Source organism: Muntiacus reevesi, chromosome 4, assembly GCF_963930625.1.
Source record: "Muntiacus reevesi chromosome 4, mMunRee1.1, whole genome shotgun sequence".
Lineage (NCBI taxonomy): Eukaryota > Metazoa > Chordata > Mammalia > Artiodactyla > Cervidae > Muntiacus > Muntiacus reevesi.
The window spans coordinates 116571668-116598690 of NC_089252.1; the positions used below are offsets into that span (position 1 = coordinate 116571668).

Consider the following 27023-nt stretch of genomic DNA (forward strand, 5'->3'; position numbering starts at 1 on the left):
CACCCCCCATTCTTGGCCTTCCCAGCTACGCAGTGGCCTCTGCCCCCCCAGCCCCCCAGGGTGTCTTCTAGGACCCGAGGACAGGCATGGGCATCTCCCTGCTCCGGCCTGTCACTGGCCCGCGGTCCAGCCGCTTTCCCCTTCCCCCGTCACAGCCAGCGCAGGCCCCTTGTCACCAAGGGTCACTGAGGGTCGCTGCAAGGAAGGATGGAGGTGCCTTTGCAGAACACCACTGCCGTCCTCCCCGACCACCACCCCAGGTGCACCCGGGACCCTTCCCCAGCCTTGCCCCGGCACAGGGGTCCAGGGCCCCCTCCCTGTCGAGCCTTGTGGGGTCCGCAACCCTCGGGTTCCTGCATCCCCAGGCATGGACCACTGGCCCTGTGCCCACGGTGGGCCCCGCCTCCGCTGCTCAGCCTCGAGAAACGGGGGTCCTGAGCCAAGAAAAGTCCTCTGTCACTGCCTGGGGTCCCTCCTGGGTCCAGACAGCAGGCGCCTGCCTTCCAGGGAGCTTCCCACCTCGGGCGCTGGGGTCTGGGCTCTGCTCGCCAGCCTGCAGTGCCAAGCGTGTCTCCCTTACTGCTCTTGATACCGTTGATGTAGCGTCCCCTGCATCTCCAGCCCCGACCTGGCTGTGTCACAGAGCTGGCTTCGGTGGACGTTCACGGACCGGAGTGGCCAGCCTGGGGAGAGGGGCTCTTGGGGGGCTCCTGGGGAGGTCAAGTCTTCCCGCGGACTCCCGGGTTTCATGTCTACATCGTGGTCCCTGTGCAGCCCGCCGCCTGCATCTGTGGTTTGGTGAATAAGACTTTCCGGGTCCTGAGAAAATCTCTAGAGACAGCAGAGCTGGCGTGCTCTTCAGTCACTCTCCTCTTTAAACGCTTTGTTTTTTCATCACTCTTGGCTGTCCTGGGTCTCGGTTGCGGTGCCCGGCGTCCGTGGTGGTGCTGTTTCTTGCAGATCATGGGCTGTTGCAGCAGGACCCTGGCCGGGCCCACGTTTGGAGGCCGAGCACTCGCTGTGTGCACAGCCCTGGGGTGGTGAGGATCATTCGCTGGTGTGAGACCGGGCTCAGGCCGGGGGGCGGCACACTTCCGCGGGTCTTGGACCATGGCTGAGGCTCTGTGCCCTCGGCATCGGTGAAGCAGGCCCGGCCCCGGTGCCCGTGGTACAGGCAGGCAGGTGTCCACCCAGGGCTGGCAGCCACCACTCAGCTCAGCGATGGATGCCACCCAGGAACATGTTCTCCACTCATTTTATCAAAGAGAAGCCAGAAATCGGGATGAACGAACATTCCTGGTAGCTAGTTCTAACGTAAGAAACAAGAGGACGACAGTGACCACTGCTCTGTGTAGACCCAGTGGAGCCACGTGGGCAGGACTCGGGGGTGGGCGTCCAGGGGCGAGACTGGGGGGCGGCGGGCGGGGAGGGGGCTGGCCGGGTCACTGGGATTCCAGGCGGCCCACAGGTCACGACTGGCCAGGATTCCTTTAGAAGTCCAGTTTCTGGGGCCAAAGTGCGGGCTGACCCTTTGAATCCCAGGGATCTCCTGACGCAGGCAGGAATCTGCTGCCGAATCTCCCGGGAGAGCCTGGGGACCAGCCTGGGTTGGGGGCCATGTGTCCAAGACCCTCTGCTGGTACCTCGAGTCTGCCCGCTGGGCACCCCGAGGGAGGGCTGGCAGTGTCCAACCAGAGGGTCCTTTTCCTTCTAGAGCCTGAACGTCATGGTGGGGAGGTAGAAGAGCTTCCGGCTTGCCTTTGAAAGCCCTGTTTCTAGACAATCCTCAGTCATGTTTGCGGGTTTTTTTGTGGGTTTTCTGCACAGAGGTCGTAACTTCGGGCGGGTTCCAGTCTCTGTGGCTCCGAAACCCCACCATCCCCTGACCCAGGGCCGAGACCATCTCCCGTAAGTCGCTGCCTGCCCAGCCTGGATCCCGCTGCACAGACCTGGGGTCCGTGTGGCAGACAGCGCAGCCCTCGGGAGCCTGGGCCCTTCTAACACGGCTCAAGTGACTGGGAGCATACGTGCCTCCAGGTGCCAGACGCTGCTGTGTCTGGGTTCCCAGACCTTGCGGCACCAACGTTCCCGCAGATGGCGGCGTGGCGCTGCACAGGTGCAGCCGGGAGAGTGGCGGGGGGCTGGGGCTCCCTGAGACTCGGGTGGCCTTGGAGCAGAGAACTGGAGGAGGTGAGGGACGAGCCAGGTGGCTGTCTGGGAAGACCCCAGCAGAGCGGAAGCACGTGCAAAGGCCCTGTGGTGGGAGCACATTAGAGTGTGAGGGGCTGTCCTGCAGAGCCTTCCAGGTCACTGGGAGGACTTGGCTCTGAGCCCTGGGAGGGGCAGCCGACAAGGGACCCGGTCCAAGCTGCTGAATGGGGGAGGCGGGGGTGTGGTGGGAGGGGCCGGAGGAGCCGATCTGGAGGCTGTGGCTGGAACCCAGCGAAGAGGCAGGGGCTGCATGGGCCGGACTGGTCCTGATGCGGCGAGGTGGGGGGGTGGGGGCGGGCAGGCCGAGCGGTCCGATGCTGGCTCTCTCGAGGGTGGCAGAGCCTGCTCTGCTGATGGGTGACGAGCGGAGTGTGAGCAAGACAGTTGCCAGGAGCGGCCATCAGGTTATTGACTGAAGCAGCTGGAAGGACAGAGTCGCTGTCAGCCGAGACGGGGCGGCTGGTGGGGGTGAGGGACCCGCATTCCAGGGGTCCACCGGGCAGCAGAGAGGGCGTGCCCGAGGCCGGACACGGGTTCATTCGGCTCCTCTCTGATCACTCTGTATCCCCATTAAAGCCGACTGGGGACCTGGGTGAAAGCCAGGCCCTCCCGACCCCCACCCAGCCCTCAGGACAGCCTCGACTGTCCAGAAGGCTCGTCCCCTCCCTCGGCTTGGAGACAGCGCTCCTTGCTGCCCGAGCAGAAATCACGTTGGGTGTTCAGGTGGCTGTTTGGACGGCTGCGGCTCCAGCCTCCCCCAGTCCCTCAGCAGTGCCTGGAGACCCTGAGCACTCACCAGAGGCCCTCGCTGCCTCGGTGTCCACCCATCCTGACGTTCTGCTACCCAACCTGCCCACCAGGGGAGGTGCCCAGCATCTCCCTGAGAACAGGAGGTTCCCAGCTGCTCACCCCGGGAGGGCCAGGCCCCCAGTGTCCCATGGGGCCCGTCAGCCCCTTCTGTGGCCAGCCAGGCCTCCATCCTAAGGACCACTGAGCAGCTGCGGTCCCGGCCGTGATGCTTTGGGCCTCCCTGGAGGCGGGTGTGGATGACTGGCGCAGGAGCAGCCTCCCGGGTCCCCAAGGAAGGTCGCTCCGCCCCTTCTTGCTGGCACACCAGGTCTGTGTCCCTTCACGCACTCATCTCTCCCTTCAGATCCAGCCCCCCGTGTCCTTGTCTGCTGATGCTCAGGGCCAGGCCAGCCCTCGGGGAGGCCAGCTGCCTCCAGGTCCAGGCACGTCTCGCAGTCGAGAGCCTGGGAGAGTGACCTGCACTTGAATCCTGGCTGTGGTCCCAGCTCTGCAACCATGGGCGCACCCCAAACCCCTAGTCTCCCTTCTCCCATCAGCAGAGGGCGGGGGAGCCAGGCCTTCTCCGTGGGGTCACGGCAGGGATTATATACGCAGACTTAACTTGCGTTGCGGCACTCTGGGTGACTGTATGTGGGTCATGACCCACCACAAGCCAGCTCGGTCCGTGGTCCCTCGATGGGGGACATGGACACCAGTCCCTCCCCACCCTCCCCTCCCCTTCACACCCTGGTCTGTCTGCATCTGTCACCCAGAACCTAGCGCACAGCCCGACCCATCCCCTCCCCGTCCTGGGCGATAGACCTCTGCTAATGTGACCACAGAGCCTCAGGAGCCCCGGTGGGGAGTGGGAAGGGAGAGCTTGTAAAGCCTACTGTTGACTCTGGCCTGAACCTCCCTTTCCGGGAATCAGAAACCCTGAACAGAGCGTGGCAGAGGCGTGAGGGAGCGCATGTGTCTGGGAGGCTGTGTTGCTCAGGCCTGGGCACTCTGCCAGGAGTATGGAGGCGGCTCTGGCTTGGACGTCTGACCACAGGCAGGCCTGCAGATGGCTCTCCCTCCACGTGGGGCTGGCCCTCTCAGAAGACAGTGGCGTTTCCAGATGATGTGACCACTGCTGGCGCCACACACCCCAGGCTGGCTGATGTCATGACCACACACGACCCCAGGACGCCGGGCCCTGGACCCCAGCCCTGCCCCCAGGGGCACACACTTCCTCCGTGCTGGCAGGTAGCAGGTGCACTCGAAGGGGGTCTGGTCCCCTGCACCCGTGACCCGGCGACTCAGCTTCAGTACCCCACGCTCCTCGTCTGCAGAAGGGACAGTGGCCCAGCATGCCCTGGTCCCAGGGGTGGCGGTTCGGTTACAGGCCATGTAGGTTAATCACCCAGCTCGGCACCCATATACCCCGAGGGTTTACAGGCAGAGTTGCTGTGTGTGTGTGTGTGTGTGTGTGTGTGTGCGAGCTGTTCAAGCCCAGGGGCTGTGAGTGTGGTCTCTGATCTCACTCGTGAGCTGCGTGTCCTCGGGGCGAGCCAGCCTCTCTATGCCCGTGAGGTGTGTCGGCGGTCGCGGGAACTAAACAGCCCTGACTCTGTAAACGTTGTTATTTCTGTCATCGGCAACATCAGTGCTAGGGGTGCCCACAGCCTCCTCAGACTGGCGTTTTTCTTAGGAAAAGTCATCCATGACCTCACAGGCCATAATTAGAGATGTCCGCGTGGCCACGGGCCCCCTGCCTGACTCACTCCCCAGCTGGAGTGGGGATGTGGCATCTCAGCCTTGGAGCCGGGCCCCTTCCGGGGACCGCCCCCCTGCCCGCCAGCCCTTCAGGAGCATTTACAGCTCCGGCCATGGGTGGTGTCCGCAGAAGGAGGCCCGTCCAGCAGTCAGGGCGGGTGACTCTGGCCTGAGGATTGGCCCCCCTCCCCCTTCCACCTCTCACTGCTGGGACCTGCAGTCAGGGCCCTCTCGGTCGGAGAAGAACTGGAGACTGCACTTAGAAAGCGCTTTCCACAAGCCGAGGGCTTTTTGAAGGCTGTCTCCGTGTACTGACTGTACAGACGTCACTCCGTCAGTGGCAGGGGTCCTTCTGCCCACCTCTGACAGGTGTCTGCCCTGCTGCGGCTTCCACACCTCCAGGGACAGGCAGTTCAGCCACACGAGAGCATCCTTTCTCGAGCCAGGCAACGCGGGTCTCAGTTCCGTCCCCGGAGCCATCCGCCCTGTCCTCTGCCCGTGAGCCCGACAGAGGCTTGGCCGCCGGCCTCAGATGTCTCTGGCTGCGCGCTCCAGCCCTCGGTGGGAGGCGGCCTCGTGTTGCCGTTGGTGTTGGCACAAGCCCCCAGTCGTGGTCCTGCGGGAGGCGGTGCTCGCGGGCCTGCAGGAGCGAGTCAGGGACGGATCAGTGCTGACTGCCCAGGCTCGCGGGAGAAGGTGGGGGCGAGCGCCCCAGCCTTCGGAACCCACCTGGAGCTCCGGACGGTGTTTCCCTGTGAGCCAAAACCTGCGGTGGATGGCAGGGCCGGGGCTGTTGCGGCTTCTCACTCCGCATCACTGACTGGCTTCGCAGCCTGTGTTAAACTTGCATCAGCCGGAAAGGTCCCCCCACTCTTTTTCACAAGAACTTCCATCAGGCCAGATCTTCCCCCCTCTTAACGTTTTTTCCATTATATTGATGTGTAATTTATGTAAATCAGACTCTTGTTGACAGGCATATAGATTACTTCCAAGTTTTTACAATCAGATATAACACAGCAGTGGAATTCCTTACACGCGCCTCTGCATATTGGCCTTGCTTCCTTTTGTGAGAATCTCTGGGAAAGGGAGGCCGGATCAGGAGCATCTGCCCAGAGTGCTGGCCGTACCCGACTCTCACAGAACGCCCAGGGAACTCTGCATGGTTGGCGAACAGCAGCGGTGTGCACAGGGCCCGCCCGTCCCTCGATCTGCACGTGGTCCAGGGTCTGCACGTGATCTCAAATCCCCATGTGCAGCTGAGGGCCGACTCTGGAGTGTCCAATCCTGGCCGACAGACAGAAGCTTCCCCGAGAGAGGGGGTTCCTGGGTGGCGGGAGGTGGAGCCCCCTCTGGGCGAGCACCATGGTGAGGAAGAGGTGTTCGAGGCTGCTGGGGGCTGGGCCAGTGGCCTGTGTCCCTGGGGCAGGCCGCCCTGGGCATCCAGAGCTGAGGGCTGGCCAGGACAGAGGGGCCTGAGTCATTGCCTCCGTGGATTCAGCTCCAGTATCTGCAGGGTTGCAGTTTGATGACCAGGTGTCCTGGTCATCAGTTTGATGACTAGCTGGTGTCCTGAAAAATTGAGGCCAGTGTGCTTGTCAGCGCCTGGAGTTACCCCCGTAAACACGTCTTTGTGCTCACCAGGGCCCTGGCTCGGATTAGGGAGACCCCCTTGGGGTCTAGCGTGTCGCTTCTCTTCAGGACCAGGAAGGAGCGATGTTCCCTGGCTCAGGACGCTGCGTGCTCTGCTTGCTTCCATCCAGTTGCTCGCTGGAGGACGGTGTTGTGCTGGTCGCAGTAGTGTGGCCTGGCCATTTCCCATCAGGACGGTTTGAGGTTTCGATTTTCGGGGTATGCAGAGGCTGCCACGTCACACAACTCAAGTGGTCACTGTTCACGTAGAGCTGGCAGGACTTGGGGGCGAATAGAGGGCATGGGCGCCACGGAGTGGACGTAGGGGAGGGACTGGCTGGTGACTCGGCTCAGGACGCTGGCTCGGCCTCCGCAAGGTGACGGGGACCATCACGGGTTAGGTGTGGGGCAGGCGAGCTGTGCATTGGGGGTGGTGCACGTCAGAAGCCCCACTCTGGGTCTGGCGGGCCTCCCTGGGGGCAGCGCACGTCAGAAGCCCCGCTCCGGGCCCCGTTGGTCTGATGTGCGTGTTGGCACTCGGGGAGCGTACCCAGTGAAGCAGCCAAGTGCCCTGTGCGCCCACAGAGCCTGGGCACCGATGTGGGCAGCAGGCAGCACGGGGAAACCCAGGGAACGTGTAACGTCACAGGCGTGTCGCCGCCGCGAAAGCAGAGTGAGCGGTGAGGAATGCCGTGGGGAGGGAGTGGTGGGGCCTCCTTGGAAGGTGGCATTAAGCAAAGACCCCAGGGAGGTGAAGGCGTGGAGCGGGCTGAGATGTAAGACACGGGAGCAGCCAGTGCAAAGGCCCCGAGGCAGGGGAGTGCCTGCCGCTTTGAGAAGAGCAGGCCATCCCTGCGGGCCGGGCCCCAGTGAGGCTGGAGCAGCGTGAGCAAGGGGAGGGGGGCCATGGCGAGCTCAGGCCTGGAGGGCGGTGTCTCCACACTCAGGGTGACGGGAGGGGGCATTGGTGTGCCCCCTCCTTTGTTGGGATTGGTCTGGCTGCTGTGGGAGGAGGAGAGGCAGAGGGGCTGGGTGAGAGTCCGGGGACCCGCCCTGGCGGCCAGGAGGTGCTGAGAGGGAGGTGGGTGGGTGTGTCTGGGAGGTCGGGCTCACAGGTGCCTGCCTCGCGTCCATTTGGCCCTGACGGAGGCCTGGCCCTGTCCCCGGAGCACCTTCTGGAACCTGCTGGCCTGAGACCGTCAGGAGCTGGGTCACGGACCGAGCAGGAACCCTGGGCTGGCTCAGCCCCAAAGGCCCCATGCATCTGTGGCAGATCGGATCTGGAGCGGGGGCTCCAGCCTCATCCGGCAGGGACACCACGTGCATGCCGCGCCCGTGAGCCCAGCCGGACAGGAAGCCCATGCCCTGCGCAGGGTCCAGGGGCGGCCGCCTGCCCCTCCCTCCTCAGTGCCCGCTGCCCCAAACAGGCCACAGGGTGTGGGAGGAAAGCCCCTCCACCCATGCAGATTGGTCCGAGACGGAGTGAGTGCAGGCTGGGGAAGGGGCTGAGTCCCTTCCCCTTCTTTGTCAGCGGGGTGTCCCAGCCCCTGCCCCCAGCAGGAGCCAGCTGTGAGAAAAGGGCCTTCCCGCCCGGCCCTGCACAGCCCCTGCCCGCCACCTCCGTGGCTTCTGCAGCCTCGGGGCTCAGGGACTATTCAAAATCCTGGCGAGCTGAGCCCTGGCTGCTTCGCTGCGAGGACATGGTTACATTTGCCGCTAACCCTCTTCGTGGGAGACAGAGTGGCCCTGATGGAAGGGTGTCCAGTGGGGACGCGTGGGGAGCGGTCCTGGGGTCTCTGGGAGGGGGGCAGGTGGAGTCTGCCGTCAGCCACGTGCGCTCAGGGAACCCATCGCCTGGCTTCTGCCCCCCAGAAGCCCCCCAGGCTTCTGCCCCTGCCCCTCCCGCCGTCCGACCAGGGCTGTCTCGGGGCGCCCCCGGCCCCCACCCCACACGGGCCCACGAGGCCCCGAGAAGCTGCTGCCCGTGGCTGCCGGGCAGCAGGGGCGCTGGGCCTGTGGCCAGGCCTTGGGCGAGCAAGAGCCTCTGACTCACGGCCACATCGGGGCTGGCACCCAAGGCTCTTCCCCGGGAGATGACCCTCATCACCCTCCACTGCTGGGCTGCAGGCTTTGCCGTAGGAAACCCACCGAACATCCCCGCGAGCCAGAGTGGAAGGCTGGCGCTATTCTTAGATGGCCGGACAGCACGTGCTGGCTTGGCAGCAGGCGGGAGAGGCGCCCGGGTCACAGGCCGCGCTGGCCCCTCCCCCGGGAGGCAGCCAATGGCCTCACGTTCCATGCCGGGCAGCAGGGCCCCGCCTAGGGCCTGGGACCACGCAGGGCAGAGCTGGGCGGGTGGCCGGGCACAGGCTGCTGCCTGCATTGCTGCGAAGATGGGACCCTGGAGGAAGGACCACCCACAGCCCATGGGGCTCTGTGCCCTTCCCGAGGGACCACCAGGCCGGCCCCAGGGATCCTAGGATGCCCTGCGGGCCGGGAGTGGCCGGCATCGCTGGAGAGGCTGCCGGAAGGCCCCGGAACCTCGGTGAGTGTGGGGTGAGTAACCACCCCCACTCTGGGCCCTCACCGGGCACTTGGAAAGTTGAGGGGTGCGCACAGGCCCGGGGACCAGGGCAGTGGGGTGGGGGAGCCCCCCGTCCTGGCCTCTAATCCCGATCCAATGCACGCTCTACCTGCGTGACCTCGGGCAGAGCTGGCACTGCGCGGGTGTCAGTCTGCTCTCCCAGAGACGGAGTGAAGACTCTGTCCTCACAGACTGGCTTTAAGAGTTCGAGAAGACGCTCCGTGTCCGCCTCCAGGCCAGTGGTCACCAGCAGCACAGACAGGGCGGGCGGCTTCAGCACTTTCTTCCCCGTGGTTCACGAGCGCGATGCTGAGAGCTGGGGGCAGGGCAGCCCTGTGTGTGTGTGTGCCCTAATCTTGGATCAGGCCCCCGTGACCTCGCTTTACCTCCATCACTGTCCTCAAAGCCTATCTCCAGATACACGCTCTGAGCGGTTAGGGCTTGGAGCTTGCAGATGTTGGTGGGGAGGGACAAGCTCAGCCCATCACAGACGCCCCGCGCAGGCATGCAGCGGGAAGTCACTCTGTTCAAAAAGGAAACAGAGGACTTAATCCTGGCAGTGGGAGCGCGGGAGCGAGGGGGTGGGACCCGCGAGCCGTCAGTGAGCGTCCCCGGGCACAGCCTGCTCCGTGGGGGCCCATCGTGGGGGTCGGCGGAAGGGGAGTAGGCCCGTCAGGGCGGGGTGTCGGCTGTTGGGAGGCGGGGGTGGGGGTGGGGGGCTCTGTCCAGCAAAAGCAGGGCCTCTGCGACGGAAGGGGAGTCTTAGGGACACGGAGCAGCGGGTGGCTGTGGGCCTCGGGGGTCCACCCAGGGGAGGGCGGGGTGTGGGCGGGACGCCTGCCTGCGGGGCCCAGGGCTGCGGTCCCCCCTCACCCCCGGCCTGTGCTCTCTCCGCAGCGTTGAGGGCGAGGCCCCCAGCAGCGAGACCGGCACGTCGCTGGACAGCCCCTCCGCCTACCACCAGGGGCCCTTGGTGCCCGGCTCGGGCCTGAGCCCGGAGCCCTACGAGCACGCGCCGGGCGGCGCCTATGGGCTCTACGCGGGGCCGCCCGGGCAGCAGCAGCGCGCGCGGAGGCCCCGGCTGCAGCACTCGACGTCCATCCTGCGCAAGCAGGCCGAGGAGGAGGCCATCAAGCGCTCGCGGTCCCTCTCCGAGAGCTATGAGCTTTCCTCAGACCTGCAGGACAAGCAGGTGAGCCGCGGGCGCGGCGGGGCAGGGCGGGGTGGGGTGGAGTGGGGCGGGGTGAGGGGCGGGGCGAGCGGGGTGGGGCGGGGTGAACGGGTGGAGTGGGGCGGGGCGAGCAGGGCGAGGCGGGGCGGGGCAGGGCGGGGTGGGGTGGAGTGGGGCGGGGCGGGGTGGGGCGAGGGGCGGGGCGGGGTGGGGCGAGGGGCGGGGCGGGACGAGCAGGTGAGCCGCGGGCGCGCGGGGGCGGGGCGGGGTGGAGTGGGGCGGGGCGGGGCCAGCAGGGCGGGGCGGGGATCCGCCCGGAGCATTCAAGCCTCCTCGGCCTTGGCCCCCTGCCCTTGCGGCCTCCTCCCGACTCCCAGAGGAAGCGGAGGGAACGGGCAGACGTGGGGTGTTCTGTCTGGCCTTGACCTCTGCCCACTTCCTACTCCGCCACCCCGCCCCGGGGCGTTGCTGCGCGTCGGGGCCTGACTCCCCCTGCGCACAGGCTGCACACGGTGCTGGCCCCTGAGGTTCCGGGGTCCAGGAGAGGCCTGGACACTTGGAGGTCTGCAGGAGGGGCCCCTGGGGGAGGGGGAGGTCAGTTCACAACAGAAGCAGCTCGCCCTCTGAACAGCAGGAAGGCCAGGCCGCTCATCCCACCCCTTGGTTTGCAGTTCCGTGTTCTGGGGGGACACTGTCTCCTTACAGGCCGCGCCTCCCCCCCAGGGTCTTGGCCCAGACCCCCCACGGGGTCGGCATCTGTGTGCACAGCGAGGGGCGTGCCTGGCCTGCCTGCTTGGCCTCCTGGACCCCCGGCCCCATGGCGTTTGGCCCTGTGGTCAGGCCCACAACAGGAGCCTCTGTTCCGTTTTTCAGCTGCACCCAGATCCAAAGTGGATCAGGACAGTTTACAGCAACAGATGTCTATAGCAAGGCCATTAAAATAGAAGAGAGAAAGGTTAAACGGAGGCCAGTGGAGGTAATAATAAGCCTCTCATGGCCTTAGCGTGACCACAGCTGTTCGTTTTTTCCCTCGCATGTTAGCCCAGTGCCAGCTGAATGCCAGACCCCATGCTGGTCGCTGGGGTTGTCACCGGGGGCTGGGGTGTGGCCACAACCCTTGGGTGGACGCTGTGGTCCAGGAGACAGGTTAGCTGTGATGACACAGGTTGATTGTAGACCAGGGATGATACGAACCCCAAGAAGGAAGGAAGGGGAGGGAGGCCGGGTGCCTGTGGGAGGAGGCGGCTTGGCTGGGATAGGGGGAACCTTGCCAAGGCCCCTTGGAGCCAGGTAACCGAGGCTGAGGCCTTCCAAGAGAAGCTGACAGCAGGTGCAAAAGCCAGAGGCGGGCGAGCTTGCCGGAAAGGGCGGCCAGGACGAGGTAGGGCCAGAGGGGTGACGCTGAGGGCCACCGAGCGTGCACCTCCCTGTGGAGCCTCCTGGCAGTCGCAGGGAAAATAGAAACGGGGGTGCAGGGTGATGGTGCCTGGTTCCGTGAGGGCTTAGAGCCTGGAGGGCACAGAGCCGGTTTTAGTGGCAGGAGCCCAGTGCACGGCCTTGCAGTGGCCGCTGGCCCCTGGCCACCATGTCTCCTGTGGTTCCCCGTCAGTGAGGGGGCCTGAGTGCCCAAGGTGGTGGCTCCCCTGCGTGGGAGGCCCAGCCTCGGGGCTCCTTGTCCTGTCTTGACTCAGAGCCTCTGCCCCCTGCACGGCGGGCAGCTTCTGGGGCCCGACTGCAGGCTGGCCGCAGGGTCGGGGGCGGGTGACACCCGTTAGGCGAGCGCAGACGGCTTGGGTTCCTTCCCTGCGCCTCCAGTCAGCATCCAGACGGGGCCTTGGGTCAGCTCTGGCCTACAAGGGGAATGACCCCGGGGGGCTGAGTGAGCACGGGCCTGGGTCAGTGTGTCCCCGTGGGAGGCCGGTAGGAAGGCCGGAGGGCTTTGAGGAGCAGCGCAGAGCCCACGCCTGCCCCCTAAGGCCCCTTCTGCTCCTGCCCCGACCCGGGGGGCTGACTCAGGCCAAGAGCGTCGCTGCTGGGTTTGCAAGGTCTAGAGTCAGCGGAACAGGAGGGGCCCCCACCCCCCGCCGAGCAGACCCGAGGGACCCAGAACCCGGGTCTCGGGGGGTGGAGGGAAGAGGGCTTCTGGGAGCCCAGCCGTCGGCCCTGAGGGCTCTTGGAGCTATGCTCCAAACCCAGGAAACAGAGACACCGCTCACAGATGTGGAAGTGAGGTCATCCCTTTGGACTCCGTTCAGTAACTCCAGGCTAGAGAAAACAGACCCGCCCTGGCTGCCTCCAGGCCCCGCCAGGCTGAGACTCGGTTTGATCCTCGTCCCGCCCCTCCGCCCCCAACTTCTCTCCTGAGAGGGGCCGCTATGCTGCCCCCCCTTTCTGGAGGGCTGGCACGTCCGCGTCTGGGGGAGCTGGCGTCCCTCAGGGCAACGGGGGCCCACACGCACCCCCAGTGAGGCTCTGAGCCCTCCCGCCCTGCCCGTCCCCGGGCGGCTCCAGGCAGCTGTCGCCTCCTCGTGGCTGCAGCCTGGTTCCTGCAGCATCTGCCTGGTTTTGTGCCCTTGGTCGGTGCCCCGTCTGTTCTGCACAGACCCCGCCTCTCGAGGGCACGGCCGTGCTGTCCCCACCAAGGGGACCGGGGCGCTGTGCGCCTGGGGTGTGAGCACCTCCTCCCGAGGACCTGGGGCCTTTCCCCTGACGTCAGGGGCTTGGTGGGCCAGCCTGCTCCTCATCCCAGGTCTTCTCTGCTTCTGGAAAGCAGGCTCTGGCCTCACCCTGGAGGGAGGCGTGGGGAGCAGCCCTCGGGCCGTCCTCGGTCCTGGGGCCGGCAGGCTCGGAGGCCCACACGCCTTGCGGGAGAGTCCCACCGCCCTGCCTGCCTATGGGCTGGGCCCGCCATCCTTCTCCCAGAGGGCGCCCTGGGGTCTGCAGGCCTGCAGGGGTGTGTAGGGTCTCTTCTCTGAGGCTCAGCTTCCCCGTCTGTACAGGAGGGGGTGTGGGGCCCCCACAAGCTGTCCGCCCCTCCCAGGAGTGCAGTGGAGGGTCCTGCGCCTCCTCCGCCCCGTGCTGAGGGCCTGTCTCGCCTGTGCCTGCCGCTGGCCCGTGAGGCAGGTCTGACTGACTGGAGGGGCTGCGGGTCCAGACTTTCAGAGTCAGTCTGCGGACGAGGGCCCAGGCCTGCGACCGGCGCTCGGTGCTTAGGGCCGGCTCGGGTCTCGGGCTGCTCTCCCAGCCAGCCCCCGCCACGGTCTCCTTGTCTCCCGGGGGACGGCCTGCAGCAGCTCTAAGTGTCATTAAACTGCCCGGCCCTGGCGCGCCAGGGCAAAGGCTGCTGCGGACAGAGAGGTCTGGGAAACCGCCACTCTTGAAAGGCTCTGAGAAGTCCTGCAGGGACCACCTGCTGTAACTGCAGCTCACCGCCCCTTTGTCTCCCTGGATCTAGGAGCTGCATTGGCACGGCGCCCGGAAGGTTCCTGGGTCGAGGAGCCCTGTGGGCACAACCCCAGCAGGTTCCTGGGTCTAGGGGCCGCGTGGGCATGGTCTGCCCTCCGGGCCGGGCCATCCTCACGCTCCTCTCCCTCCCCCGCAGGTGGAGATGCTAGAACGGAAGTATGGGGGCCGCCTCGTGACCCGCCATGCGGCCCGCACCATCCAGACGGCCTTCCGCCAGTACCAGATGAACAAGAACTTCGAGCGGCTGCGCAGCTCCATGTCTGAGAAGCGTCTGTCCCGCCGCATCGTGCTGTCCAACATGCGGGTGCAGCTGTCCTTCGAGGGGCCCGAGAAGGCGCACAGCTCCTTCTTCGAGGGCAAGCAGGTCTCGGTGACCGACGGGGACACCCCGCTGGGCTCCCTGGGGCCGGCTGAGTGTGGGGACCTGGGCCCGCCGCCCCCACCTGCCCTGCAGGCCCCCGCGCCCACCGGCGACTTCACGGACGCCATCACGGAGCTGGAGGACGCCTTCTCGCGGCAGGTGAAGTCGCTGGCCGAGTCCATCGACGACGCGCTCAACTGTCGCAGCCTGCATGCCGTGGAGGGGGCGCCCACGCCCGCCGCCGAGCCCTCATCGGGCCTGCATGGCGCGGAGCAGCGCCGGCTGGACGAGATGACTGCCTCCTACAGCGACGTCACCCTGTACATCGACGAGGATGAGCTGTCGCCGCCACTGCCTGCGGCGCAGGCCGGGTGCCGGCCGTCCAGCGGCGAGTCGGACCTGAGGCTGCGGGCCGGAGCCGCTGCCCAGGACTACTGGGCGCTGGCCCACAAGGACGACAAGGCGGACACGGACACCAGCTGCCGGAGCACGCCGTCGCTGGAGCCGCGGGCGCGCATGGAGCACCTGCCGCTGCTCACCATCGAGCCGCCCAGCGACAGCTCCGCCGACCTCAGCGACCGCTCGGACCGCAGCTCGCTCAAGAGGCAGGGCGCCTATGAGCGCAGCCTGGGCGGGCCACAGGGCAGCCCCAAGCACGGCCCCCACGGTCCCCCCAGGGGCCTCCCCCGGGAGGAGCCAGAGCCGCGGGCCCGGCCGCCGCGGCCCCTGGACGCCCACCTGGCCATCAACGGCTCAGCCAACCGGCAGAGCAAGTCCGAGTCGGACTACTCCGACGGCGACAACGACAGCCTCAACAGCACGTCCAACTCCAACGACACCATCAACTGCAGCTCGGAGTCCTCGTCACGCGACAGCCTGCGTGAGCAGACGCTCAGCAAGCAGACCTACCACAAGGAGACCCGCAACAGCTGGGACTCGCCCGCATTCAGCAACGACGTCATCCGCAAGCGGCACTACCGCATCGGCCTCAACCTCTTCAACAAGTGAGTGCCCCCAACCACTGCCGCCCGGCCTGGCGCAGTGGGGCAAGGGGGTCGTCGGGCCCCGGGGCTCTTTGAGCAGGGCCGGGTCTGCGTCCACCCGGGCTGCTCAGGGAGGAGGACCCAGGCAGGCCTGACACCCCGCGGGGCGTTGGGTCTGTGGCGTGGCCGCCGTGCGGGGCTCTGGAGAGAGAGCAGGTCGAGGGCGGGAGACTGGTGTTTAATACAGACTATTCTTAGCGAGGCTGAAAATAGCCCTCCCTCGGAGGGGACGCTGGCAGCTCTGGCTGCTAAACCTCGGGCCTCTCCTCTCTGGATTTGGTGTTGCTGGACGCCGGCCTGGTGCTGGCTCCTCCGGGGAGGGGGCACGTGGAGGGGATGTGGCCAGCCTGCCTGATGGTTGCTGCACTGTGGGCCCCCCACCTCCTCTTCCAGACGGCAGTGGGGGGACTTGGGGTCACGCCCTGCCCAGCTGGGGCACGCAGAGAGGCCTATCCCGAAGGGCAGCTATGGGGAACCGTGGGTCACACCTGAGCCCCTGGGGGCAGGGGGGCATCCGTGGCCCTCGATCTGCTGAGGACCGTGCGTCCCCAGAGCCATCGTGGGCACCTGGGGAGCCCTTGAGGCTCCGTCTGCCCCCAAGCCATGGCCGGAATGCTGTGTGAGCAGGGAGGCCGTCCTGCACTCTGTCCCAGGAGCCCACCCACCTGCTGTGGGCCCCGCCGGTCCCGGGGCGTCTTGGACCCTCCTGCGGGAAGCTAGGATGACCTGGGGGGCCCCGAGCTCCCCTTGTCCCCAGCAGGCGTCGTGTACTGACCCGGGAGTCCCGGCCGGGCGGACAGGCAGAGGCCGGAAGAGCTGCCTGCCTGGCCCAAGCACCTTGGTCCCTGGACTCCTCCTGGCACTGCTAGCCCTCTGCCACAGGCCACGCATGAGCCGCCCCCCACACCGTGGGTCTGGTCCTCACCCTTCCTTCCTGCGTGTCCCCCATGGGTGCGACCTCTGTCGCAGCGGCCTCGTCTGTGCGAGTCATGGGGTGTGAGCTGGAGATGAGCCTGCGTGGAAGGGGCTCGGAGAGCGCGGGCACACAGACTCTGGCCCGTGCCTCCCTGCCGTCCTGGCCCCTGCGGACGTCCCCTGGGCGCGGGCCGCGCACACTGTCCTGCTCTGACGCTGCCACGCAGTTTGCTGCTGGTGGCCGAGCCCCGGGCGCCCAGGGGCTGTTCGTTGAAGTGGAGCCTGCAGCTGGACATGGGGACCCGTTTCCCCACACCCTGGACGGCACTCAGCCCTGTCTCCAGTCCAAGTGTAGAGATAGTATCTCTCGTTTCACTTTCGATCTGCCTGTCTCCTTCTAAGGTGGAGCATCCGTATTCGTGTCTCTTGGCCGTTTTGGTATTTCGTTCTACACAATGCCTGTTTCTATTTTTTGTTTATTTTTGTGCTATTTTTCTTTTTGATTTCCTCAGTTCATTTCAGTTTAGTTCAGTCGTTTAGTCATGTCCGACTCTTTGTGACCCCACAGACTGCAGCACGCCAGGCCTCCCTGTCCATCACCAACTCCCCGAGTTTACTCAAACTCATGTCTATTGAGTCGGTGATGCCATCCAACCATCTCATCCTCTGTCGTCCCCTTCTTCTCCTGCCTTCAATCTTTCCCAGCTTCACGATCTTTCAAATGAGTCAGCTCTCTGCATCAGGTGGCCAAAGTATTGGAATTTCAGCTTCAGCATCAGTCCTTCCAATGAACACCCAGGACTGATCTCCTTTAGGATGGACTGGTTGGATCTCCTTGCAGTCCAAGGGACTCTCAAGAGTCTTCTCCAACACCACAGTTCAAAAGCATCGATTCTTCAGTGCTCAGCTTTCTTTGTAGTCCAACTCTCACATCCATACATGACCACTGGGAAAACCATAACCTTGACTAGACGGACCTTTATGGCAAAGTAATGTCTCTGCTTTTTGATATGCTGTCTAGGTTGGTTCGATTTCCTAGTGGTTCTTTATATGTTGTGGCTTCTGATCCTTTGTAATTACAGAATGTTTTCCTGTCATTAGCTGCCTTTTCTTAAAACTTGTGAAGTAGAATCCTTGTACTGTTAAGATCTGTCCTTATAAAGTGTCCAGTTCAGCGGGTTTTAATTATACATCTTTTAACTTTGTTAATGCTTTGTTGGTTTAACAGAAGTCACTAATTCTTTTTTAGATTTTCTCTTCCTGAGATGTACTTGGCACGTAAGCTAGCTTCCGGCATACAACACGACTCCCTGTCTGTCTACGTATGTGGTCCGTTTATCAGCGTTCTCTTTGTCTGCTGCTTCGCCTTTCTGTGTTCTCTTTTGAGAGACCCCACCCCAGGTCATCATATAGGGTGAAAGCATTTTCCTCAGGACTGCCGTGGTTTTGTTCTATATCCTTTAGTACATCCGCCTGGTGTTTGGTTTGGAGAATGGTATCCGGTGAGGAGTGTAGCTTTTATTATTTGGTGGAAGTTAGCTGGTCATTCGCAGACAGTTTATTGAAGAGTCTGTCCTTTCTCTGTTGACTTGAAGTCCCGCCTGATTCCTCCGTGAGCAGGGTCTGTGCTGGGATCCTGCCGCTTCCTTGGCAGACACTCTGGAATACCTCCTGCAGGCCCAGCGCTGGGCTGGGGGCCTGGCTGCGTCCGTGAACAGAACAGAAGATCCTCGTGAAGCTCCCTCCACACCCGTGGTCAGGGGCTCTGTCTGTTCCTCTGCCCACATCAGGCGTTAGTTTTACGTGCTCTCTCAGGCCAGAAGCCCCTCTTTTGTCCTTTTAAACAGCGGTCCTGGCTCTTGTGGGCAGTTGCTCTCCCACACCGATTGTGGAAGCAGCTCGTTAGGACTGTGGAAACCCCTGGTGGACTTTCCATGGCAGCCCCTTGCGACTGGGGGGCCTCAGCCTGTTACACGTCGAGGGGCAGAGGTGAGGCCAGGCCGCAGGGCGTGTGTTGGTTCAGATTGCCGGTGATCACAGTCTGTCCAGCTGCCCTGGCTGGGCCCAATGCAGGGGCTCGGTGGCCACGTCCCAGGACGAGCCCAGGGCTGCAGAACCTGCTGTTGGGGGTCGGCGGGGCAGAGGGGGTGCATGGCCGCCAGGCCCCAGCTTTGTGGCCACCAGCTGCCTGCCCTGAGCCTCCCCGGGCCCTGAGAGGGCTGGTGGTCCGACCTTGTGCGGGGCCAGGTGCCCCGGGCAGGCCCTGGAGCCGCCAGCAGGAGGGCAGCGGAGTGCAGAGGTCCTGGTGGGCCCTGCCCGAGGACGCCCCCGCCCCGGGAGGCCTGGCCTTGGCACCGCAGTCCTTGCCTTCTGGCCCGGCCCCCGCCTCGACGCCCCCCGCCCCGCCACGTTCTCCCTGCAGCTCTCCCTCCCCCAGGCCCCAACCCCCACCTCGCCCCAGGCAGCCTGCACAGCCTGGACCCCCACACCGGGGTCGCCTGGAGTCCGAGTGACCAGTCCCGAGCAGCCGAGCGGGGGAGGAAACGAGAGAAACCTGAGACAGGGAGGCCGGCTGGCCGGGAGGGTCGCCTCCGGGGCTGCACCGTCTGCCTGGCGTCCAGATGTGCCTCCAGCCCCGGGGCCCGGGCGTGTGGGCTCCTCCTTCAGTCAGCGCCGAGCCCCGTGAGGGGCAGGGCGCTCGGGAGCACGCCTGGGGCAGCTGAGAGCCAGCGGCGTCCCGCTGGCCGGGGACCCAGGAGCAGTGTCCACTGCTGGCTCCTCGGGGTCAGGGAGCCTTCACTCGCCAGTCATGTGCCGCCTGGGCCAGGAGACCCCCCTGCCTGACCTCCGGCTGCAGCCCCCGTCCTCTCGGTTGCTGGGAGCTCCTGGTCTCTGCCCCAGTCTGCTCAGTCCGGGTTCCTGCCCCGCAGCGTCTTCTGACAGCTGCCCAGTGGACGCGCCTGCTCTCACCTCCGCTCAGGCCGAGAGCCAGAGCCCTCTGGCTCACCCGCGGCTTCACCAGTGTGAACGCCATCATTGCTTCCCCCAATCCGTGTCCTAAGCTGCCCGAGTCACCCCCACTCCCGCCCGACTGCCAGGGGCTCCTAGCTGGAACCCCCAGGGCGGGCAGAGGGCCCCCAGGGTGCACGCCTGTCCTGTTCAGAGCATGCCGGGCCTCTCATCCCTACTCCAGGTGGGGGACAGACAACCCCAAGGGCTGCCTACCGACCCCAGCCTCCTCCCTAGACCCTACTCTGAGCCCCAGAGAAGCCTCACGCCCTGGGATCCTGCAGAACCCACGCCCACCGCAGAGCCTCTGCATTCGCTGTCGCCCCCACGAGGAGGCTCCCCCACCCCTCTGGTCACTCTGCCTCCCTTGTAGAAGCCCCTTCCGCCCTCGCCTGACACCCAGACAGGGGGCAGCAGCGGTCACGCTGGGCGCAGGGCCGGCCCGGTCCAGCCCCACCGTCCGGAGCGCTGCCTGACAGAGCTGGCACGCCTCACTTAAACTAGGGGCGTCCCCATTGCACAGAGCTCCGAGCTCCTGATTCGGGGGGGGGAACCCAGCAGCCACGATGCTGGGTGACCTTGGCGTGTGAACACGGGGAGAAGCAACCAGGGCAGAGAGGGGAGCTCAGGATGCCCCAGGGCAGCAGCAGGAGGCTGGGCCGGACCGGGGCACGCGCCAGGGCGTCAGGGGCCAGGCAGGCCCCGGGGGAGGGTGGGGGCACCCAGGTAGGGGAGCCCGGGCCTGCCCTCCCGCCGTTGCCACACAGAATATGAGCCCAAGGATGCCAGGCCATCTCGGAAACCCAGGTTCTCTCTCCAAGCTCCTGATTTCTAAACGTTGGCGACCGGCTGGACTTGCTTTGTTAACGTTGTGAGGGTGTTACAAGACCGTGGGCTCCCCTGGGGGCGGGGGCCAGGGGGGCGGCAGTGAGGCGGTATCAGCCGTCCACGCGTCAGTACCTGTGGCCAGGCGGGAATGGGGACCCTGGGCCACCCCTCTGCGCCAGGACGCAGCGGCCCCGCGGGTCACTCTCTGCCAAGCTCGGGCGCAAGGCTGATAGCAGGGTCCCCTCACAGCCGGAGGCCGGCCCACACATAGCAACACGAGGTCTGCAGGGTCTGCCATCAGCTCGCGGCCGCAGGGAGCCCCGGCTCTGACCGCCATGCCCCCAGAGTGCCCCGCAGGGGCTCCAGGCCCGTCCAAGGCTCCTGCTTCCCCGCCCTGTTTCTTCTGATCATGGGCGCCTTCCCGTGAGGTCAGCCAAGCTAGCACCAGGCCCCGAGGTCCAGGCCGAGGGAGCGGCCTGCTGGCTCACTGCCCGGTACCCAGAGGCCCCCGGGTCCCAGGGCGAGTGGACGCTCAGCCCCTTCCCGGGCCTCCCGCCGCAGCGGGAGCCAGCTCTGGGCCTCCGTGTCCTCTGGTGTTGTGGAGGTTTGTCCTAAACCTCCAGGTTCTTACCTACTGTGCACCACGTTCCAGGCGCCCGCCCGTGTTAACACACCCGTCCCGCAAGGGTGGTCCCGGCTCTGAGAGGCCACGCAGCTGTCAGGTGCCTGGGCAGCGGAGGGCAGCGTGGGGGCTGAGCCGACGTGGGGGGTCCTCGGGGTGCCGGCCGTCCAGCCTGTCCTCGGGTGGTCAGCGTGTGCTGGGCGGGGCCGCTCTGTGCATGCCCCTCGCTGGCCCAGGCTGGGCGTGGGGCCTGGACGGTCCCAGGTGCCCCGGGTGGTGGACTCAGGATGGGACAGGACCGGGTGCCGCGGGGGCGGGCGCGCCCAGCTGAGCCTGTCTCTCGTCCCCCAGGAAGCCCGAGAAGGGCGTCCAGTACCTCATCGAGCGCGGCTTCGTGCCTGACACGCCGGTGGGGGTGGCCCACTTCCTGCTGCAGCGCAAGGGCCTGAGCCGGCAGATGATCGGCGAGTTCCTGGGCAACCGGCAGAAGCAGTTCAACCGCGATGTGCTCGAGTGAGTGGCCTGCCTCTCCCAACCTCTCCCCCGATGGGCACGGGGCCCCAGGCACCTCCAGTGGGGCGGGGGTCCCACCACCTCTCCCCCAGATGCACACAGATCCCAGGCACCTCCAGCCCCGTCCAGCAGGGCCAGCCCCAACCCTGGTCCCGTGGCCTCAGTGCTGACGTCCTGCGGTGCAGCGAGGGCAGCCGGCCCAACTCGGGCCCCATCCTCCTCCCTCTCCTGCCAGGAGATGGGGTGATGGTCCACCAGGCTGGCGGTCCCAGACCCTGCAGAAGAAGGGGTTTCCAGCCCCTGGGAACCGCTGGCAGCTTTGAGAAGGCTTGCCTGCACCCCCGACCCTCCCCCAGTCTGTCCTGAGAGGAAGGGCTCCGTGTCTGGGGCCTGTGGTCACTGGGCGGGCGCTGTGTGCAGGCCCTGTCCTCACTTCACCCACACGGGGTGTCGGGGTCCACAGCCCCCTCCACAGATGAGGAGCCAGAACCAGCAGTAGGTGACTCAGCGCGCGCCCTTGGCCGTGACCTGGGACACGGCTGCAGGCCTGCTGTGGGCACCCAGGCCCTACACGGGGTGGACGAGCTGGCCGGTGGGCCAGGCACAGGGTCAGAGCAGGGGAGAAACGACCCTGGTAACGGTGGCCGGGCGGGCTGGCCACGTGCACACGCCGCTCTGGCGCCCCGGGGGGAGGCCTGTTTCACAGGTGAGCAGACCCAGGCTCTGGGGAAGGGGGTTCGGCCCGGGTGCCCCCACGGGCACACACACCCATGTACACACGCAGCTTTGCACTCGGTCACACGTCGACACCCTGGAGAGGCAGCCTGCGCCCTGACTCTCCCCCCCACAGCCCCTCCGCTCTGCCCATCACCCCCCATCGTGTGGCTGGTGTCCCCTCCCCTTTGAAACCAGGGAGGACCCGTCCAAGGAGCGCTAATTCGCTCCTCCGTGAATGGGGCCCAAGACGACCGTCCAGCCCAGGCCCTGGCCTGCAGCCGGCCCTTGGCCCACCCCCCACCCCCCACGCCTCAAGCCACTGCTGGTCCATAGGAAATCCGGACATTGTTCTCCTTAGATCAGAAAATAGTGGCGGCCTCAGGAAGTAGCAAGACCCCCCACCCCCCGCCCCCCGCAGGCATCCTTCTCCAACGCTGGTCAGCAGACCGTCCCATGGGGTCCCACCCCCTCCTTGCCCCACTGGCCGAGCATGCTCGGAGCATCGCCCCAGTGCACGGGGTCCCTGGGAGTGGATACCGGGACCTCTGCAGCCGCACCAGGTGGTCGCTGGAGGGTCCCCGGTGCAGACCCACCTTCTCTGCTCAGGGGCCCAGTCAGCCTGGGGGCGGGGCCGTGGCCAGAGTTCCCTGGCCCCCGCGGGCTCCCTGGCTCTGCCCTCCTTGCAGGTCAGCGGGTAGAAACGGCACCACACCCCCGGACGCCCCTCGGAAGGGCCTGGGAGATCCTCCCTCCAGGCCTCCTTGCTCTGAGGCCTCGCCCCTGGCGGGAGGGGGCAGGGGCGCTGACCGGCCGTGGGCTCTCGTTGCAGCTGCGTGGTGGACGAGATGGACTTCTCTGCCATGGAGCTGGACGAGGCCCTGAGGAAGTTCCAGGCGCACATCCGGGTGCAGGGTGAGGCCCAGAAGGTGGAGCGGCTGATCGAGGCCTTCAGGTGCGGGCCGGGCCGGCGGGGAAGGGGTCCCGTCTCAGAGGCCAGGGCCCCGAGGGCAGAATCCCCCTTCAGAGTCAGGGGGCCCCTCCTGGGTGCCAGGCACCATGCGACCCAGTGCTGGAGCCTGGGCCTCGGACGCTGGCTCCCGAATCCGTCAGCGTCGTCACAGGGCGGACGCTCAGAGACACAGAGAGCCTGGTTCTGACACCTGCGCCCCATGCCAGCTGTGTGACCTTGCGCTGGTTACTTAATCTGTGCTTCAGTCCTCACCAGCAGAGGGGGAGGATGATGGCGCCCACCCTGGAGTGATTGGGTGGGTGAACCACTCGGGATGTGTGGGCATGTTTAGCCCAGCGCCTGGCACCCCAGGGAGCCTGTGAGCGAGTCCCTGCAGCCCTCCTTCACACCGGGCCTGTGCATGCTGCCGTGGGAGGCCCAGCCCCCTGGTCTCTGCAGGGGTGGTGAGGCCGCAGAAGAGAAGGTCTCACACAGAAGAGACCCCAGACCCTGGTAGGGGGGCATTCCGACACGTCCATCCAGGAGGGCTTCCTGGAAGGGGCAGCCTTTAACAGGGAAGAGAAAATTGAAGCCCACATTGTCTAAGCTCTGATTACTGCTGCCTCTGAGCTTAGGTTGCGGTACTCCCCCTGGTTCCTCTTCTCCATCCCTGCCCTACCCACCCAGCCCTCCACAAGGGCGCCAATGGAGGGGGCTTTGGGAAGGCGTGGGGGCATATTGGGGGCTATGTGTTAGCAAGGCTGTTAGTTCAACTGCCACAGCAAAGGTGCCACAGCAGCAGGCGGCTGAAACCACCCGGAGGTGCCACCCTCTGAACTGCAGCCCTAGGCTCCTGTCACCTGAGGTCCCCAGGGCAGGTCCATCTCCACTCCGGGCGGGGCAGAGGGCATGGAGGGCCCACCCCACCTTTGGGGCACAGCCTCCCATCAGCCAGCACTCCAGGGGGCCCGGGGATGTGGTCCTCAGCCCCAAGCAGCCAGCCACCATCCAGCTGGGGGGTGGGGGGGACTTGACTCACTTGGCCAGCAGACGGGCAGACGGGAAGGGCCAGCTCCGCTGGTCGGGGGTTCCCGCCGTGTACCCGAGGCAGAACCAGAGTCTTTGAGACGGGCGACCAGCCTCGGGTGTTTGCGGCCGCTGGTGGGTGAGGGGTGGGCTGACCCGCCCCGGCTGAAGCCCCGCCCCCCGCCCCGCCCCAGCCAGCGGTACTGTGTCTGCAACCCCGGGGTGGTGCGGCAGTTCCGGAACCCCGACACCATCTTCATCCTGGCCTTCGCCATCATCCTGCTCAACACCGACATGTACAGCCCCAGCGTCAAGCCCGAACGCAAGATGAAGCTGGAGGACTTTGTCAAGAACCTCCGCGGTGAGCCGCCCCGCCTCGCGGTGTGGGGTGGGGGTGGCCGGTCCCGGGGCTGACGTGAGCGCCGGTCGAGAGCTCCGGTCTCCCAACGACCGCAGGGTGCCGGGCCAGAGGGCGGAGGGGCCGCAGGCCGGGTGCCCGGGGCCTCTGAGCACTGCTGCTCCCCAGCCTCCGGTCTGGCCTCCCTGTGGCCCGTGGAAAAGCTCGCTGTGAGCTGCGTGCTCCCGGTGACCCATGAGCTGCGGGGGCTCCGGTTCTTCCTCTGGTTTAGTGCCTCAGCCATGGAACCGGGGCCTCTGCTGTCTGTGAAGCGAGCCCGGGGGCAGAGGCTCGGGGAAGATGAGGCTACCGGGACTCAGCTGCCGGCCAGCTGCCCTGGCGTCCATGACCTCGCGGTTCCTGCACCTATTTGCTCCGCCGCCCCAGCACGACGGGGACGGGTGGCTGTGTCCCCTAGTTCCCAGGGCGGGGGCCGAGCACCCCAGAACCAGGAGAGCAAGCTGCTTGGCTCTGTCTTGGGAGCCTGGGCCGTTCCCACCGAGGGAAGTTTCAGAGAGGGGAGGGGACTTGCCCGAGGTCACACGGCAAGTGAGAGTCGGAGGAGGCAGGATCCCCGAGGCCAGGCCAGCGCTTCTGCATGAAGCGCATGCCCAGCTCGTTCGTCTTAGGGGAAGGTGTCCCCACCCCACCACACACACAGCAGACACACCTTTCCCCTGAAATCACTCAGCTGCCCAGCAGGGCCAGCAGCCTTCGGCTCCAGGACTCCAAGGAGAGGCAGGAGAGGAGCCTGGACACCTGACAAGCGGTGTTTTGCTTTTACTGATAATTTTCTTTGAATTTTTTAATTTAAAAATATGTGTATATACATACGTTTACTTTTTCATGCATTTCAGTTTTGGCTGCGCTGAGTCTTTGTTGCTCTGCGTGGGCTTTCTCTAGCTGGGGTGCACGGGCTCCTTCTCGTGGTGGCCTCCCCCGTGGAAGCTCACGGGCTCTAGGCACCCGGGCTTCGCTGCTCGGCAGCATGTGGGATCTTCCTGGACCAGGGATCGAACCTGTGTCTCCTGCATGAGCAGACGGATTCTTGGTCACTGCGCCACCAGGGAAGTTCCTTAAACTTACATTTCGGATGGGTCCTGTCTTCACGTGGTTGAGAAACCAGAGAGTCACATGACCCAGCAGTCACCCTGCTTGGAATTTACCCGAATGAGTCGGAAACTCCCCTCTGCACAGAAGTGCACACCTGAGTCACAGCTGCCCAAACCAGGAAGCCCCCAGCTGTCCTCCAGTGGGTGCGTGAACCCTGGTCCATCCAGACCATGGGCTGTTGTTCAGCGCTGCAAATAAATGAGCTGCCGAGTCTGGAAAAGACGCGGAGGGCCCTTAAACAAGCATTGCCAAGTGAAAGGAGCGCCTCTGCAAAGCCTGCGCGCAGTCTGACTCCAGCTGCACCGCATCCTGCGGGGGCGAGGCAGGAGACCGGTGGGGGCGGGGGCCGGGCAGGGATGCAGAGAGGAGCCCAGAGCGTGTTCGGGGCGGTGGACGGTCTCCGTGTGATGATGCCACGGTGAACACGCGCCGCTGCACGTTTGTCCAGACCCACGGGATGGACACCACCCCGCGGGAACTCGCGCGTGACCTGTGGCCTCTGGCGACTGGGGCATGTCCGAGTTGTAGCGAACACACCGCTCTGATGGGGCTGCTGATTGTGGGGGAGCTGGGATGTGCCTTCCCCTCAATTTTGCTGTGAACTGGAAACTGTCCTGGAAAAAGAGCCAATTAGAAAAAGCCCGGGAAGTGCAGAAGGTCCACCGCAGGGCCCCTTCCCTCCCCGGAGGCCGTCCGTCGGCTCTGAGTCCTGCTGTGCCTCCCAGAGGTCCCCCGGGAGCCGGTGCAGACGCGTGCGGTTGGCTTCAGCCCCTTCCACTTGGCACCTTGCTCTTGGGTTGAGGCCCAGCCATAAACCTAGGGGCCTTTGCCGCGCCTGCTCACCTTGATTCTGCGGACACACAGTCCTCCCTGTCCCGGCATCCCCACAAGGACGGCTCGGCCAGTTCCCTGATGGGGCACACGGGTTCGTTCCCTTCTCTGGCAATCTGTGGGCAGAACCATGATGCATATCACGTCCCAGGGGCCAGACCCCCGAAGGCACTCTCTGCATCTGAGGGTCCGTGACATCAGGGCAGGGGCGGGCGGGCCTGGACGGCCCCCCAGAGGGCTGAGCCGTCCCACTGCCGCACGCCACCCCAGGAGCCTGTGGGCCGCGCACCTCTCCTGAGCTGGCCTGGATCTTTCCGGCACCACTTCCAGGGCCGTGTAGCAGAAAAGGCATGAGCGTGTCATCAGAGCAACCCGGGTTCAAGTCCCAGAAATGGGACAGCAGCCACTCAGACCCCATGAGCTGTCCGAGAGGGAGGAGGCTTGAGCTGCCCTTGTCCCTGAGAGGTCGCCGTTCTCTGGGGGCCCTGTATCATGGGGGAGGGCTCCTGGCCCAGAGAGGCTCGGTGTCACGCCGACAAGGGGCCAGATGAGGACATGGGCCCGCCCCACAGCGCTGTGAGAGGGATCAAGCGAGGCAGTGTTTATGGAGCCCCCCGGGCGTGGCTGGAAGGCCCCTCCTCGCTAACCTGGGGCAGAGCTGGCCTGGAGCTGGAGCTGGGCTTCCGAGAACATGAGTCACGGGCGGGACCCGTCCAGCAGCTGTGGGCCGGGAGGCCTGTGGCTCAGCGGGAGACGGGCAGGGGCGCCGCTGCCTGGACGTGGTTCAGACACGGTGCCTCAGGGTGAGCCGGCCGCTGTCCCCTCCCAGGCGTGGATGACGGGGAGGACATCCCCCGCGAGATGCTCATCGGGATCTATGAGCGGATCCGGAAGCGGGAGCTGAAGACCAACGAGGACCACGTGTCGCAGGTGCAGAAGGTGGAGAAGCTCATCGTGGGCAAGAAGCCGGTAGGTGGTCTCTGTGCCCACCGCAGGGGCCGGGGATGGGGGCGGACCACCCAGGCACCGAGGAGCCCCTCAGCCCTGCAGCCCCAGGCCAGCCCCCGATGCCTCTGGAGCCTGTTCCTCCAG

At 65.5% G+C, this 27023-nt stretch overlaps 1 protein-coding gene and 1 long non-coding RNA gene across 9 annotated transcripts in view; one reads left to right on the forward strand and one right to left on the reverse strand.

Moving 5' to 3' along the window:
• Positions 1–27023, forward strand: part of IQSEC1 (IQ motif and Sec7 domain ArfGEF 1) — a 98666-nt gene that overhangs the window by 58186 nt on the left and 13457 nt on the right. For all 6 annotated transcript variants that reach the window (XM_065934000.1, XM_065934002.1, XM_065934004.1 and 3 more), the window contains exons 2-7: positions 9869–10163; positions 13744–14972; positions 20737–20898; positions 22445–22567; positions 23785–23951; positions 26761–26900. In XM_065934000.1, coding sequence (XP_065790072.1) covers positions 9869–10163; positions 13744–14972; positions 20737–20898; positions 22445–22567; positions 23785–23951; positions 26761–26900 — 2116 coding nt within the window. The remainder of the gene's footprint in view (positions 1–9868; positions 10164–13743; positions 14973–20736; positions 20899–22444; positions 22568–23784; positions 23952–26760; positions 26901–27023) is intronic.
• On the reverse strand, positions 24722–26775 carry LOC136166951 (uncharacterized). 3 transcript variants are annotated; one of them, XR_010663028.1, is made up of 3 exons: positions 26579–26775; positions 25944–26047; positions 24722–25714 (listed from the first exon to the last, which is right to left on the reverse strand). It is a non-coding gene; the product is annotated as an uncharacterized lncRNA (long non-coding RNA). The 3 variants fall into 3 exon arrangements; XR_010663029.1 differs by having other exon boundaries at positions 25944–26437; XR_010663030.1 differs by having other exon boundaries at positions 26221–26775.